The sequence below is a fragment of the Notamacropus eugenii genome, chromosome 6 (assembly GCF_028372415.1).
Source record: "Notamacropus eugenii isolate mMacEug1 chromosome 6, mMacEug1.pri_v2, whole genome shotgun sequence".
In the NCBI taxonomy this organism is placed as follows: Eukaryota; Metazoa; Chordata; class Mammalia; order Diprotodontia; family Macropodidae; genus Notamacropus; species Notamacropus eugenii.
Window position 1 is genome coordinate 377,404,683 of NC_092877.1, and position 12,434 is coordinate 377,417,116.

Sequence of the window (12,434 nt, forward strand, 5' to 3'; positions counted from 1 at the left end):
GTCCCTGCACATGACCATCCATCTCCCACCTCATGACTCGGCACTGGTTGGGTCCCCCATACATGGCTTGCCCTTTCTCCTAGACTGTGCCTCCAGGATTCCCTACCTGTCTTCAGGTCTCAGTTCCAGAGCCAGCGCCTAGAGATTTTTTCTGGTCTCTCCAGTAGTTAGTACTTCCTAAAACCACTTTGTGTGTCTGCATTGGCTCTCCTGTGCGCCTGTTTTTGTTTTCATAGAACATAAGCACTTTGAAGGAAATGACTCACTTTTGTCTTAAAAGACCCCAGTGCCTAGCACCGTGAATGGCATACAGGAGGTACTGAATCAATGCTTGGGGGACTGAATTCCACAGATTTCTCAATGACATTTCTAGAGTTAAGCTTTGGAGAAGGGAAGGTTCCTTGTTTCTAGAATCCCTTTCTTTGGGCAAAGTAAAGGCTAGAAGTTGGGTAACTGTTCCGTCCTTTAATCTGACGGCACAGGAGAGGAGGTAACAAGGGCTGACCCATGTTCCTAGGGAGGGCAACAGTGGCCCCACCAGAGTGGGACTAATCCAATCGGAGTACTGAGACAGGGAGAGATCATCGAGGCTTCACTAGAGGCTAGAGATAAGATCTCCTCGGGTTGCAGAGATAGAGTGCGTCAGCTTATGCAGGGAGAGGGAAGGTGCCTGATGGGGCTCTAAGTTAATGCAGCAGCAAGCTCAATGCTATTTAGTGCTTTGAGATCCCTGGGTACTTTCCCTTCCCCTGCTGATGTGCCCCTCATTCCTGAGAGTTACGTTGTCTTCTCTGTTAGGCTGGCAGCCCTATGGGGGGCAGGAATCGTCTCTGACCTTTCTTTGTGTCCCTGCGCTGGGCACAGCACCAGGCACACAGTATTCAATCAGTGTTATTAATTATTGATGCTCTAGAGTATTGTTGAACTCCCCTCACCGCTTCTCCGTTCCCACATCTCGGACTCTGTAACCTCCTGGGGGACCATCACACCCTGAGCCCTCCAGCTACCTGCACAGGTGTTGTTGTTCACTTCATCTGCAGAGGGTCCGATTTCAGTGACCTGCCCCTGTCCCTCGACAATGCGCAACTCTTCCTGCGAGGTACCAGAACGAGACATTCCCACCACTGGACAGGACTCAGACTGGAACTGGAAAAGACCAACACAAGGACAGTAATCATGGGGACAATGGCCACGAGATGGGGAGCCCTGGCGGATGGAATCCTGGGCATGGAGTCCGGAAGAACTGAGTTCGAATCCCGTTGCAGACACTTCTTACCCAGGTGATCCTGGGAGGAGTATCTGAGCCTCTCAGACTCAGTTTTCTCATCTGAAAATGAGAAAGTTGAGTGGCCTCCATGGACCCTATGGTCCCCGCCAGCTCTGTGTCGATGGTCCTTATAATAGAGTGCTTCACACACACCTACACATACTGCTCATTTGATCCTCACAGTAACCCTGAGGGGTATCATCATCCCTTTCCACAGATGAGGAAATTGAGGCTCAGGGAGTAAGAGTTGGAATTAGAAGTGAGATTCAAACCCATTTCTTTCTGACTCCATCATCTTGGTCTGCTCCTCAGAGTCTGTACATCTCCAGAAGGGCTGGTCCGTTACCCACTCAGAAACAAGGCTTAGGTTTGTTTTACTGACCTGCCTCCACCTCGTTTCCTCCTTTCATAGGCACCCAGGGGTATCTTGAGCTGGGGCAGATCCCGCCCTTAACCAACACCTTCATCCATCACTAAGGTAGGAGGTAGAAGGTTGGAATGCAAATAACCTCTTGGGAACTGGTCCCAAGTTGGACCCTGAGTTACTTCATGTCCCAGGGCAATTTGCTCTGTGACCTCTGGGCCTGGCTCAAGCAGACTGTGCTTTTAGCTTGGGGAGGCCCCTTTCAGGAGGATCACTGCATGTCTGGGACAAGTCCTGGTTAGGATTGGAGTTTCTCAGAGCAGAAAGGCCACTGTGGCTTTAATGCTGGGTGTAGGAACAGGGGTGGGGTGGAGGGGTGGGGGTGGGAGACAGGGAGGAAGACTCATGGTTCAGAGCGGGAAGCAATGAGAGACGTTTTAATAAATGAGAAGGTTTCAGGACCACTGGCAGAGCCTCTTTCTCTGGATAGCCTTGAAGGACTCTAGGAATGTTGATCAACTCAGTCACTGCCTCAAAAATCAGGAGAGGGGACAAGTGCAGGATCCAGAGGACTGTGAATGTGTGCTTACATGTGCGTGTGCCTGGCAGTGCACATGCATAACCATGGACAGGCAAGAGAGCTTGAGCTCTTGTGGCTGGGGCTCATCTGGCAAAGGCAGGCTGCCCAGGATTGCTGTTATCTCCTGTGTGGCAACCCTCATCATCTGGCCTTCACCCCTTTGGACTTCTCCTCCTATCATCTGAGCCATCAGGTACAGTGGAAAGAGCACTGGCTCTCAAGTTAGAAGAACTGAATTCAAATTCTGCCTCCAATGTTTATTTCCCATGTGACCTTCCCCTCTCTGGCCTCAGTTTCCTCATCTGTAAAATGAGGGGTTTGGCCTAGATAGCTTCAAAGGCTCCTTCCTGAGTTATATCTAGGATCTCTAAGACTCTCTTGCACACTAATGTTTCAGGATTCTTTTAAATACCTTTAAGTTTTACAAGTTATTCTGAGGTCAACATCAATCCCTTCTACTCCAATAGGTCTTTAGAGTTTCCAAAGTGACTTAATAGGAGACTGCAGATTTAGAGGCAGAAGGGACCTGGGAGACCATCTGGTCCAACTCTCCAGTTTACAGAGTGAGGTGACCTCTGCAGTCAGCAAGTGACAGAGCGAGGATTGGAACCCAGATCCTCCAGCTCCAAATTCAGCCTTTGTTCCTCTGCTCAGGTTACTAACAACAATCCCACAATACAGATGTGTGGGTAATTCCTCTACCAACAGTGGTTACAGCTCCAGGAGAAGGTGGGGGGTTGAGTTGGACTCCAGAGATCATCTAGGCTTCAGAGGAGAGAGAGGGGCAGTCTGGAGTAGCATTCATGTATCAATGGGAATAAGACTGGCCTCCTGAAATTGGAGGCTGTGTTTCTAGGAGTGATGGAAAATTTAGCTGGAGAGGTAAGATGCTATAAGATATTTATGGCCAACTAAATGTCATGCAGTTAATACCTTTTCAAAATGTTGATCATCAAATGAGATCTTGGCTGTTCCCGACTGTCGGACACCGGAGCCATAGTCTGGAGCTTCTTCATCCGCTGAAAGCAGAGAGAACACAGTGGCCATGGCCATGTTAGCAGAACTCAAGGATAGAGTCAGGGTTAGCTCATTATAGGGACAGAAACAACTCAGAGGGTAAAAGCGACGCTCAAAAGGATCAGGGTTTTTCCTGGAGACCATTCTCCAGGGACTGACATCTATCTACCTGCAGAAAGCAGATGGACAAACTGCCTTCCAAAAGCAGAGTTCTTTCTCAAGTAAAAGTGGTTAAAAGGAAGATCAGTCACAGCTGCTGGGGACAGGAAGGAAGCAGCCTGGGAAGCAGCTTCCTGCAGGTGGAAGGCAGAACCAGGGATCCAGAGTGTGTGTCATGGACTGTCCCATTTCAGACTGATATTTACTGAAGCCCATTAGACTGTGCTTAAAGAGCTGACTGTCTTGGGAAGGAGCTCCCAATAATGACAGATTTCTGAAACCAGACTGCTGTGACTCACAGAAGACTCACCTGGTCCTCTTCATAATCCCTCCTTGGGGAGAGAGGCCTCATCTACATGACAGACAGACATGGCTGTACATCCAGCCTCCTTGTGGTGCAATCCTTGGGGAAGCCTGTGTCCTTGGACTCATATAGGCCTCTTCCCTTAGGAGTTATTTTTAAGGAAGTTGGGGTATTGTAGGGAAGAAGGAATTTCTGCCTTACAATAGAAGTGAGAAAAACTAGTTGCCTCACACTGTAGTCTGCTTCCTTATCCTATGGTTGCTACCTCTTCCCCATAGAGATCCCAGGCCCTCCAGGAAGGTCTGTGATACATTTCGAAGCATTTAATCTCAGCGTTCCAGTTAGCTAAGGTGAGGGGCAAGGTAGACAAAGTGGATCCTATGAGGTAATGCAAACATTCTTTTTTAATTCTTCTTGCATTTCTCTGTTGTAGGGAGCTGTGCAAAGGACACTGATCTTAGGTCCAGAAGAGCTGGGTTTGAATTCCTCCCCCACAACTGTGGGCAAAACATCTGCTTTGTCTGAGTCTCAGTTTCCTCCTCTGTAAGGAGGGGGTAACAAAGCCTCCCTTGTGATGTGGTGACTGATACTTTTACAGAATATTATGGTAAAAAAGGCTTTATATCCATGACTTCATTTGAGCCCACAATAGCCCTGTCATGAAGGCAGAGTAGATATTATCCCCCTTTGCCAGATGAGGAAGCTGAGGAATAAAGAGATGATGGAATTTCTAGCCTTTTAAGGTTTGTAAAGGGCTTTCTGTACGTTGTCTCATTTAATCCCCACAACTCTGTGTGTGACATAGGTATGGCTCTCCACTATACAGATTAGAGCATTGGTTTGCCAAGGATCCCCTACTATGAAGTGTCAAAGGTCAGTCTTCTTGCCTCTGAGTCTAGCACACCAGCCTCCACCACACTTCATTGCCGTCCCCCTCATGAAGGAGACAGAAGACAATTTGGCTCCCCAGAAGAGGGGATTTTCTCCTATTTAGATCTGCCTTCAATGTGATGATCCCTGTTTGTGAGAAGGGTTCAAACAGACCACATGATCACATCAGACTGGAGCCGACCCTAGAATTGCTATGTTGTGTAAGAGGTAGAGCTGAGTGAGCTATGATTCCCCATCCAGCTCCAAAACTGACTCTGGACCAGAGGTGTGTACAAGGGCAGGTCAAGATTAAGGCTAATGACCCATTGCCAGCTAATGTTCAGCAGGGAAAGACAATGAATGATTTCCTAAGTCATCCTTCTATTTATAATCCTGTTCCAAAAGGTTGAATGTTATTTTAAGTCACAACTTTGTTATCAGAGGTGTCTCCAAATGCAAGTGTTGACGGAGCCAGCTCCCAGGGGAGACTCTGACCTACCAACAAGCTTGTGAAACACAAACAAATTTTCACTAGTGGTGGTCAATAAGCCCCGTAAATAAGATCTCTTGTTAGGTTCGTGAATATAGTGATTGCTTTCCTGGGGACCCCACCCAATGGACCTGTGACTTTGAGGAAAACCGAGCCAAAAGATAAATAGGGGCCTCTTTTACTGGATGGAGGGTTCCTTTGGAACAAAGACCAAAGGGGATGTGGAACAGGGAACAAACCACATGGTGGAGTGTGGGGAGGAGCCCGAGGAGAAAGCCTGAAAATCTGATGGTGCTTAGATAATCTTCCATCAACTTTTGGTCCCTATTAAGGGCTGACCTGTTATCAGAGGGATTTTTATGTACTGATGAAGACAAAGGTCAATCTCCAATCTGTTTTCTCTTAATAGGATTACAGTTTTAGAGCTGGAAGGAAGCTAGTCCAACCCCTTCATTTAATACATGAAGAAACTGAGGCACAGAGAAGTTTGGTGATTTACTCAAGCTCCCACATTTAATAAGTAGTCCGAGCAGCTGCTGCAAACTTTCCTTATAGGGTTATCTTCCATCTCATCTGAATGGATCTTATATGTATCTATCGATTTACATGTTTTCACTCCCTTCCTTTCAGTGTGTTCCTTGAGGACAGGAACTGTATCTGTAACACTCAGCACAATATCTGGCACTGACTGATCAGGTACAGGTATGTCATGGCAGATCAGTGCCTGGACTCGGAATTTGGAGGCCTAGGTTCGAATCTTGCCTCCAGCCCTTGCTGGTTGTGTGGTCAGGGGCAAATTTCTTCTTCCTAAGACTCAGTCTCGGAATTACTTAGAATATCCAACCCCCAGTGTTTTTGTGAAGTTCTAAAGAGATGTTTGCACAATGCTTTGTAGTTTTATGAACTATTGGAACACCAGTCATTATTTTAATTGGTTACAACGGGAGCTGGAGAGAGAATGGGGAAGAATTGGACAAACTCATCATCAAGTACCCTGGAACCAAGAACCAAGAATGGAAAGTGTTTACTAATGGTATGCCTCGATATCATCTTCTCATACAAAAGAATAGATTTGATAATAGTGCAATGTTTGAAGGACTTCGGACAATGTCTCTGTGCACTCTCTCTGCCCCACATGGACCACAGCCCCTGCACTGTTTAGCAGACTCTCTTTAAGAATTTCTGTGCCCAAAACTTCCATCATCCTGAAACCAAACCATTCAACAAGCATGTCAGAGATGAGCTAAAGGATCTGACTCATTCTGCTTCATCCCATAACTAAAGTGGGATAAGCAGGGCTTTGTTCAGGATGTGGGTATTTAGAGGATGCTAAAAATGAGCACGTGCACTCCTTCAGCAAGTAGCACAGGAGCAACAAATTCCCTTTGGCTTTTGTCTCACTTACTTGACTCCTAGAGTCAGTCAGCATGGGATAGTGGGGAGAGTGGTGGGCCAGGAGTCAGGGGCATGGTGTCCAAATCCAGCTTCTGATGTATTATCTAGGTGACCATGGACAAATTTGGGCCTCAGACAATTCCTTAGGATTTGTCTGTTGAGTGCACAAATAGGTTGTGCTCTCCATTGGTAGAGGAAGTCCCTCACGCAGGGAATCCCTGACCCTGACGAAACCCCAGATCATTCTTGTCCTCCTGGCATCACATTCACATTATAAGTCATGACTCCTGTGTGTACCTTGAACAGCTTGTTCTGGGTATCTTTAGCACTACTGTCCCTTTTCTTGGAGGTCTTACTTGATCTGGGTGCCAGACTGACATTAATTTGTAGCCAAAGCCCTGGGAAGCACAGGGTCACAGGGGACGTCGGAGACTTTCATAGAGAAGACAGATCACAACTTTTTGTTTCAATGGAGATCCAGATCTGCCATGTGATTCTGCCTTCCCTCCCCCAGTTCATTCATTCATTCACTCAGTCAGTCAGTCACATGGCAAGCATTTACTAAGTGCCTCCTCTGTGCCACAGATTTTGCTAGGCCTTTTCTCAGATGGTTGCCCCACTTTGGAATTGTGTGACATTTTAACTATTGTCCAGGGTCAGGGCCACTGAATGTCGCTTTAAAAAAAAATCCTAAACTCCTTATTTTGCAGGGAGGGCTCCTTTGAGAGAGAGCACGCTACAGTTTTGTCTGTGCCTGAGAATAATGCCAAGTCCTATTTTTGCTCTCCTTCTGTTTTCTTATCAGGGTGTGTTTTTCTCAGACAGCTGAATCCCTCCTTAATCATCTAGACCATGTTAGAGTGCTTTATATCTATTTATGAACTAATTATGGTAGTTAATGTTATATAATTCATCTATTAATATGTAGAGAATGTCTCTGGCGCCAAACCTTGCACTACAGTCTTTGGAACCTGCTGATTCATAAGCTTAAAAAAAAAGGTCATTAGAAATTACAAAGTGATCATTTGATAATAGGGACTGACAAATTTTAATTGAAGCCTATTAAATTGGCGAGGCTTTGAGGGGATGGTTTTTTTCCTCCCAGGCTGCTCCATTCTTATTATAAATGTGCAAATTTTAACTCATCTTTTGGGATGCTTAGGATGCCAGATACCCTGTCCCTCCTTCCAAGCAGGTTTAAAATGAAAGAACTGAGCTTGTAGTGTTCTGAGGTGTAGATGAGGTAAGGTAGGGAAAACATTTCGTAAACCATCCAGTACTTGGGAAGCACCAGTGAGAATCCACAGAACCTGAAGACCCACCCTCCCTACTCCCACCCCATACGTATACTTTGCATTTCTTCACTCATACCTGCTTGTCTAAGGCTCTTGCTCAGCAACTTCTCTTGTAGGAAATCTTTCCTGATCTGCTAAACATCTCCCTCTCAAACTACCTTGCATTTAATGACTATGAAACATCTATTGGTGCATCTAGGGAATGCCACGGTGGATAGAATGCTGGATCTAGAGTCGGGAAGACTAGTTCAACTCTGACACCAGACCAGTGGTATGACCTGGACAAGTCACTCAATCTCTATTTGCCTCACTTTCCTCATCTGTAAAAAAGGGGTAATTTTTGATGACAGCATCTATCTCCGAGGGTGGTTGAAAAGATCGAATGAGATATTAGTAAAGAGTTTGCAAATGTCAGAGCACTAGCTATTATGATAAATGTATATGTATGCACTTTATATTTCTGCTGCATATACCTTTCTTTGAGGATCCCCCCAAGAATGTAAGTTCCTTGCAAACAGGATTTGATTCTTTGTATCACCACTTAGCACAGTGTCTTATATATAGAAGGGACTTAATTAAAAGGTACTTGCTGACTGAATGACTGATTTTGGGCTTTGGATTCACAGCACTCGAGTGCAGCACCAGGTAGGTGTTTAATAATTCTTGTTGATTGATTGATAAAGCCCAGGAGTACCTATGCCCCTGTGTCTATTCAATGACCCCTTCAGGGGCTGAAGAAAACCAGCACCTTAGAGACCATGTAGACTAAGAAACTGAGACCCAGGGAGGGAAAGAAAATGTCTGAAGTCATACAGGGAACAAGCATCAGAGCCAGAATTCATAGCCTCTTCCACCTCAGGAAAAGCCCAGCATCAGGTGTGGTACCTTGATAAATGCTGGTTGAATGAATGAATCAATGAACAAAAAACTAACGAATGAATGGATGAATGAATTAAAAATTAGTGGATGAATGAATCAATGAACAAAAACGAACAAATGAATGGATGGATGAAAATAAACGGAGTAGGAGAAAACATCCAGATCACATATCAGGATCAGCGCTTTCTGCAGCTGCATTAGCATTGTGTTTCACCATCTCACCTCCTGTTCCGTTTCATTGCTCTGAGCAGGTGCTCCTGCTATGCCAGGATCTCTGACTCTCTCACCAAATCCCGCTGCCAAGTAGGGAGATGCCTCTTTTCCCAAAGAAGCCTCTCAGAAGGCCCAAGCTTTCCCAACACTCAGGCTGGGAGTTTTCCAGGGCACAAGCAGGCCTATCCAGGTCAGAAGGTTCCTCAGGGTCACCCACCTGAGATGGCTTGCACGGCCACACGCAGGAAACCCTTCACTTCGCCCTTCTCGCTGACGATGGCCACTCGGTGGACCAGCGGCACGGGGTAGAGCAGGTTGCTGAGGTACACAAAGGCCCTGAGGGAGAGGCAGAGGAGAGTGGTCACTGTGCCCGCTGCTGCCCCGGGGGTCGCCAGGCACACGGCAGGCTGATGGGCAGTTGGCATCATCACAGCTCACCGCTCACACCACAACAGCGCTGCAAAGCAAAATGGAAGCAAGACAGCCAAGGCCAGCCGGAGGAGGAGGAGGATGAAGATGAGGATGAGGGTGGGCATGAGGAGGCAGAGGGCAAGTGAGGGAGGGGCTGAGCCGTGCGTGCTTAAAGTGGGAAGGTCGGACTACAGCCAGGTTCCAGGAAGTCAGGTCAGTGGTGTGAACTTGAACTTGGCAGTGACTTAGTGACCCCCTCCCCACTGCCCCAAGGTAGTACCTTTCAGTCTTTCATCTCCCCTGGGCAGGGAGAGGGGAGGGAATTGTCATCTGGAAGCTAGAAAAAGGACTTCTGGCCATAGAGAGCTGGAGAACTAGTCAGTTAAAGGTGGCGAGACAGCTTCTGTAGATGAAATCCAGAGGGGAAGGGAGGAATGCAGGGAGAAGGTCTGGGACAGGCTGCAGAGGAGGAAATTGGAGAGACGAAGGAGGTAGGGCAGAGAAAGGGAAGCAGAGAAGGAAAGAAGGGAAGGAAGCCGTGAAGTCACAGCCCAGAGCCGCCTACCTCCTGAAGGAAGGAGCACAGAGACCTGTTCACAGTCTGAGAAAGAAAAGGGATTTTCAAGTGGACCTTTTAGCTTGCTGCAAGAGATGTCTTGACCTTGTGGCTGGGGATGAAAGGGGCTTGGAGGGGTCCTAGGCCCTATCCCTATGCCTGCTGGTAGCAGCTTTTCTCCCCAGCTGTTGCTGACATCCTTCCTGGCATTCTGCTGCCCGCCCCCAACCCAAGACTTGGAGTCTAAATCTTTAAGCATCTCATCTGGAAAACTAGATGCTTATGGAATAAAATGACACTAGTTCTTGAACGGGGGAAGAAGGAAGAAAAGAACGCATTCCATTTCTCCTTTTCTCTGGTCTGCTTGGGGGCAGGAATGGATTTTGATGAGGTCCAAGTTCCAGGCTGGGTCCTACACTTAGTAGAGTGCTAGACCTAGAGCCAGAAGGCCTGAGTTGGAATCCCGACTTCGACATTTACTAACTCTTTGAACCTGGGCAAGTCACTTAACCTCTGCCCGCCTCGATTTTCTCATCTTTAAAATGAGGGTGTTGCATTCTGTGGCCTCTAAGATCTCGTTCAGCTCCATCTAGGACCCTGTGATCTTCATTTTGTTGCATTAACACTGGCTTATCTTCTCCCAGCTATTTCAGAAATACCAACCATTGATGACATCAGTTAGGTAGATCAGGAGGAAGAGACAGAAATGTGTGTGTATGTGTGTGTGTGTGTGTGTGTGTGTGTGTGTGTGTGTGTGTGTGTGTGTGTGTATGAGGGAGAGAGAGAGAGACAGAGACAGAGACAGAGAGACACAGAGAGACAGAGACAGAGAAAGAGGGAGAAAGAGAGAGATAAGAGGGAGGGGGGAGAAAAAGAGAAAGGGAGCTGGGGGGAGAGAGACAGAGAAGAGAGGGGGAGGAGAAGTGAAGAGAGAAAGAAGAGAAGATGTGGATCTAAGCTATCGGGCTCACAACTGCCCTCCTTTCCATGACATTCTCTCTGTCCCAGACCGTGGCATGCCCATTTTCCATTCTGGTAAAGCTCTAAGCTTCCTCAATGCTGCCTCTTGGAACCCTAATTACCCTCAAGTGCAAGGTCACTCGCCATTTCTGCCACAAGACCTTTCCTGACCCCCTCCTTGACCTTGTTTTTAGGGCCCACTTCTGCCTACACTATGATCGTGCATTTGCTTTGTATATATCTTGCATTTATGTATCTGTCTATAGTTGCTCTCTCTGCTTCTCCTCCCCCAGTAGAATAAAAACTCCTTGAAGGCAGAGGCTGGTTTCATTTTGTCTTCCTTTTTTCAGTGCCTAGCCTAGGGCCAGGGAGACAGCAGGCCTTTAGTAAATGCTGGGCATGGATGCATCAGTGCAAACCCATCCCCATTCCTGGAAAGCCCAATCTAACAAGCACATACTTCCACTCACTGGGAAGACAGAGAGTTTCATCTTTGCAGATGAAAGACATATCACATGGCATATGCAGATGGATGTTGGCCCTGCCCGAACCAGGGAACTGCATACTCCCGACCCCCCATGCCTTATCCCCCACTCTGGTATCATAGCTTAGACAACACTAGACATACCCCAACTTCTCAATGCTGGATACTGACTTCTTAGTGCAGTCACACTTAGGGGAAAGTCTGATGTGAATGGCCCTATAACTCTGGAACGATGAACAAACAGGAGCAAAGGGGATACATATACAGACAAACACCATAGCTCTTTAGCTGGAGGGACCTCAAAGGCCATCAAGAATAGCTCCCTCATTTTACATATAGGGAAACTGAGGGTCCTAGCTTGGAAAGCTGGAAGGATCAAAGTCATCTAGTCCTCATTTTACAGATGAAGAAACTGAGTTGCAAAGAGGGTCACACAGGTAGTGTCTGTGGTCCTCTGACTCCAAAGTCATGTTCTTTCAGAATCTCAGATTGGGAAGCAGCCAGGTCAATCCCTGTCAGACAAAGGGTCTCCTCTACAACCCCAGATAAGGTTTGTCTGTTAGAAAGTCTCAGAGCAAAGGAACCCACTGGCCCTTAGAGAGACCAGTCCTCACTGAGATGATGCTTTAGCTGACCTTGGGTCCCACATATGCCCCACTATTTCTACCCTACGTTGTTAGTTCTGCCTCCAGGACTGAGCAAAATAAAGCTGACCCCTCTTCAACATGGTGGCCTTTCAGTGACTAGCAGGCAAAGGCCCCCAGACAGGTTACGTATGAATTCAAGTCACACTAAAGTACAAATGACTGACATTAGATCTTTTCCTTAGAGAAGGCTTTAACTGGGGTGAAGGGGAGAGAGGAGAGCCTCAGCCACCAACCTCAGCCACCTTCCAGAAAAGAAGGACTCCCCACGGACAAATCCCTCCTCTACCTCTCTGTTTTTCCCAACCTTACACCTCCCAACAGATCTGGTCTGTGACTCAATACATCGTAGGATGTTGCTTTAAGGGTCCATGTACGTAGAGATGAAATGACTGATCCAACATCACATGACTAGCCGTTGTCAGAGCGAGGGTTTGAACGTGTGTCTTGTCTGACATTCAGCTTTCCATGCCACATGGTCCCTAACACACTATTGTGAACACAGGAATGAACATGAATGAATTCTTCCATGTTTTGGGATAACTG

General features: G+C 47.0%; 1 protein-coding gene across 4 annotated transcripts in view; it reads right to left on the bottom strand.

Annotated features, from left to right (window-relative positions):
• The window catches only part of KIF1A (kinesin family member 1A), a 195,640-nt gene that overhangs the window by 58,098 nt on the left and 125,108 nt on the right, over positions 1 to 12,434 (bottom strand). For all 4 annotated transcript variants that reach the window (XM_072618743.1, XM_072618745.1, XM_072618742.1 and 1 more), the window contains 3 exons: positions 9,051 to 9,169; positions 3,145 to 3,230; positions 1,008 to 1,146 (listed from right to left, as the gene is read on the bottom strand). In XM_072618743.1, the coding sequence (XP_072474844.1) occupies positions 1,008 to 1,146; positions 3,145 to 3,230; positions 9,051 to 9,169 (344 nt within the window). The remainder of the gene's footprint in view (positions 1 to 1,007; positions 1,147 to 3,144; positions 3,231 to 9,050; positions 9,170 to 12,434) is intronic.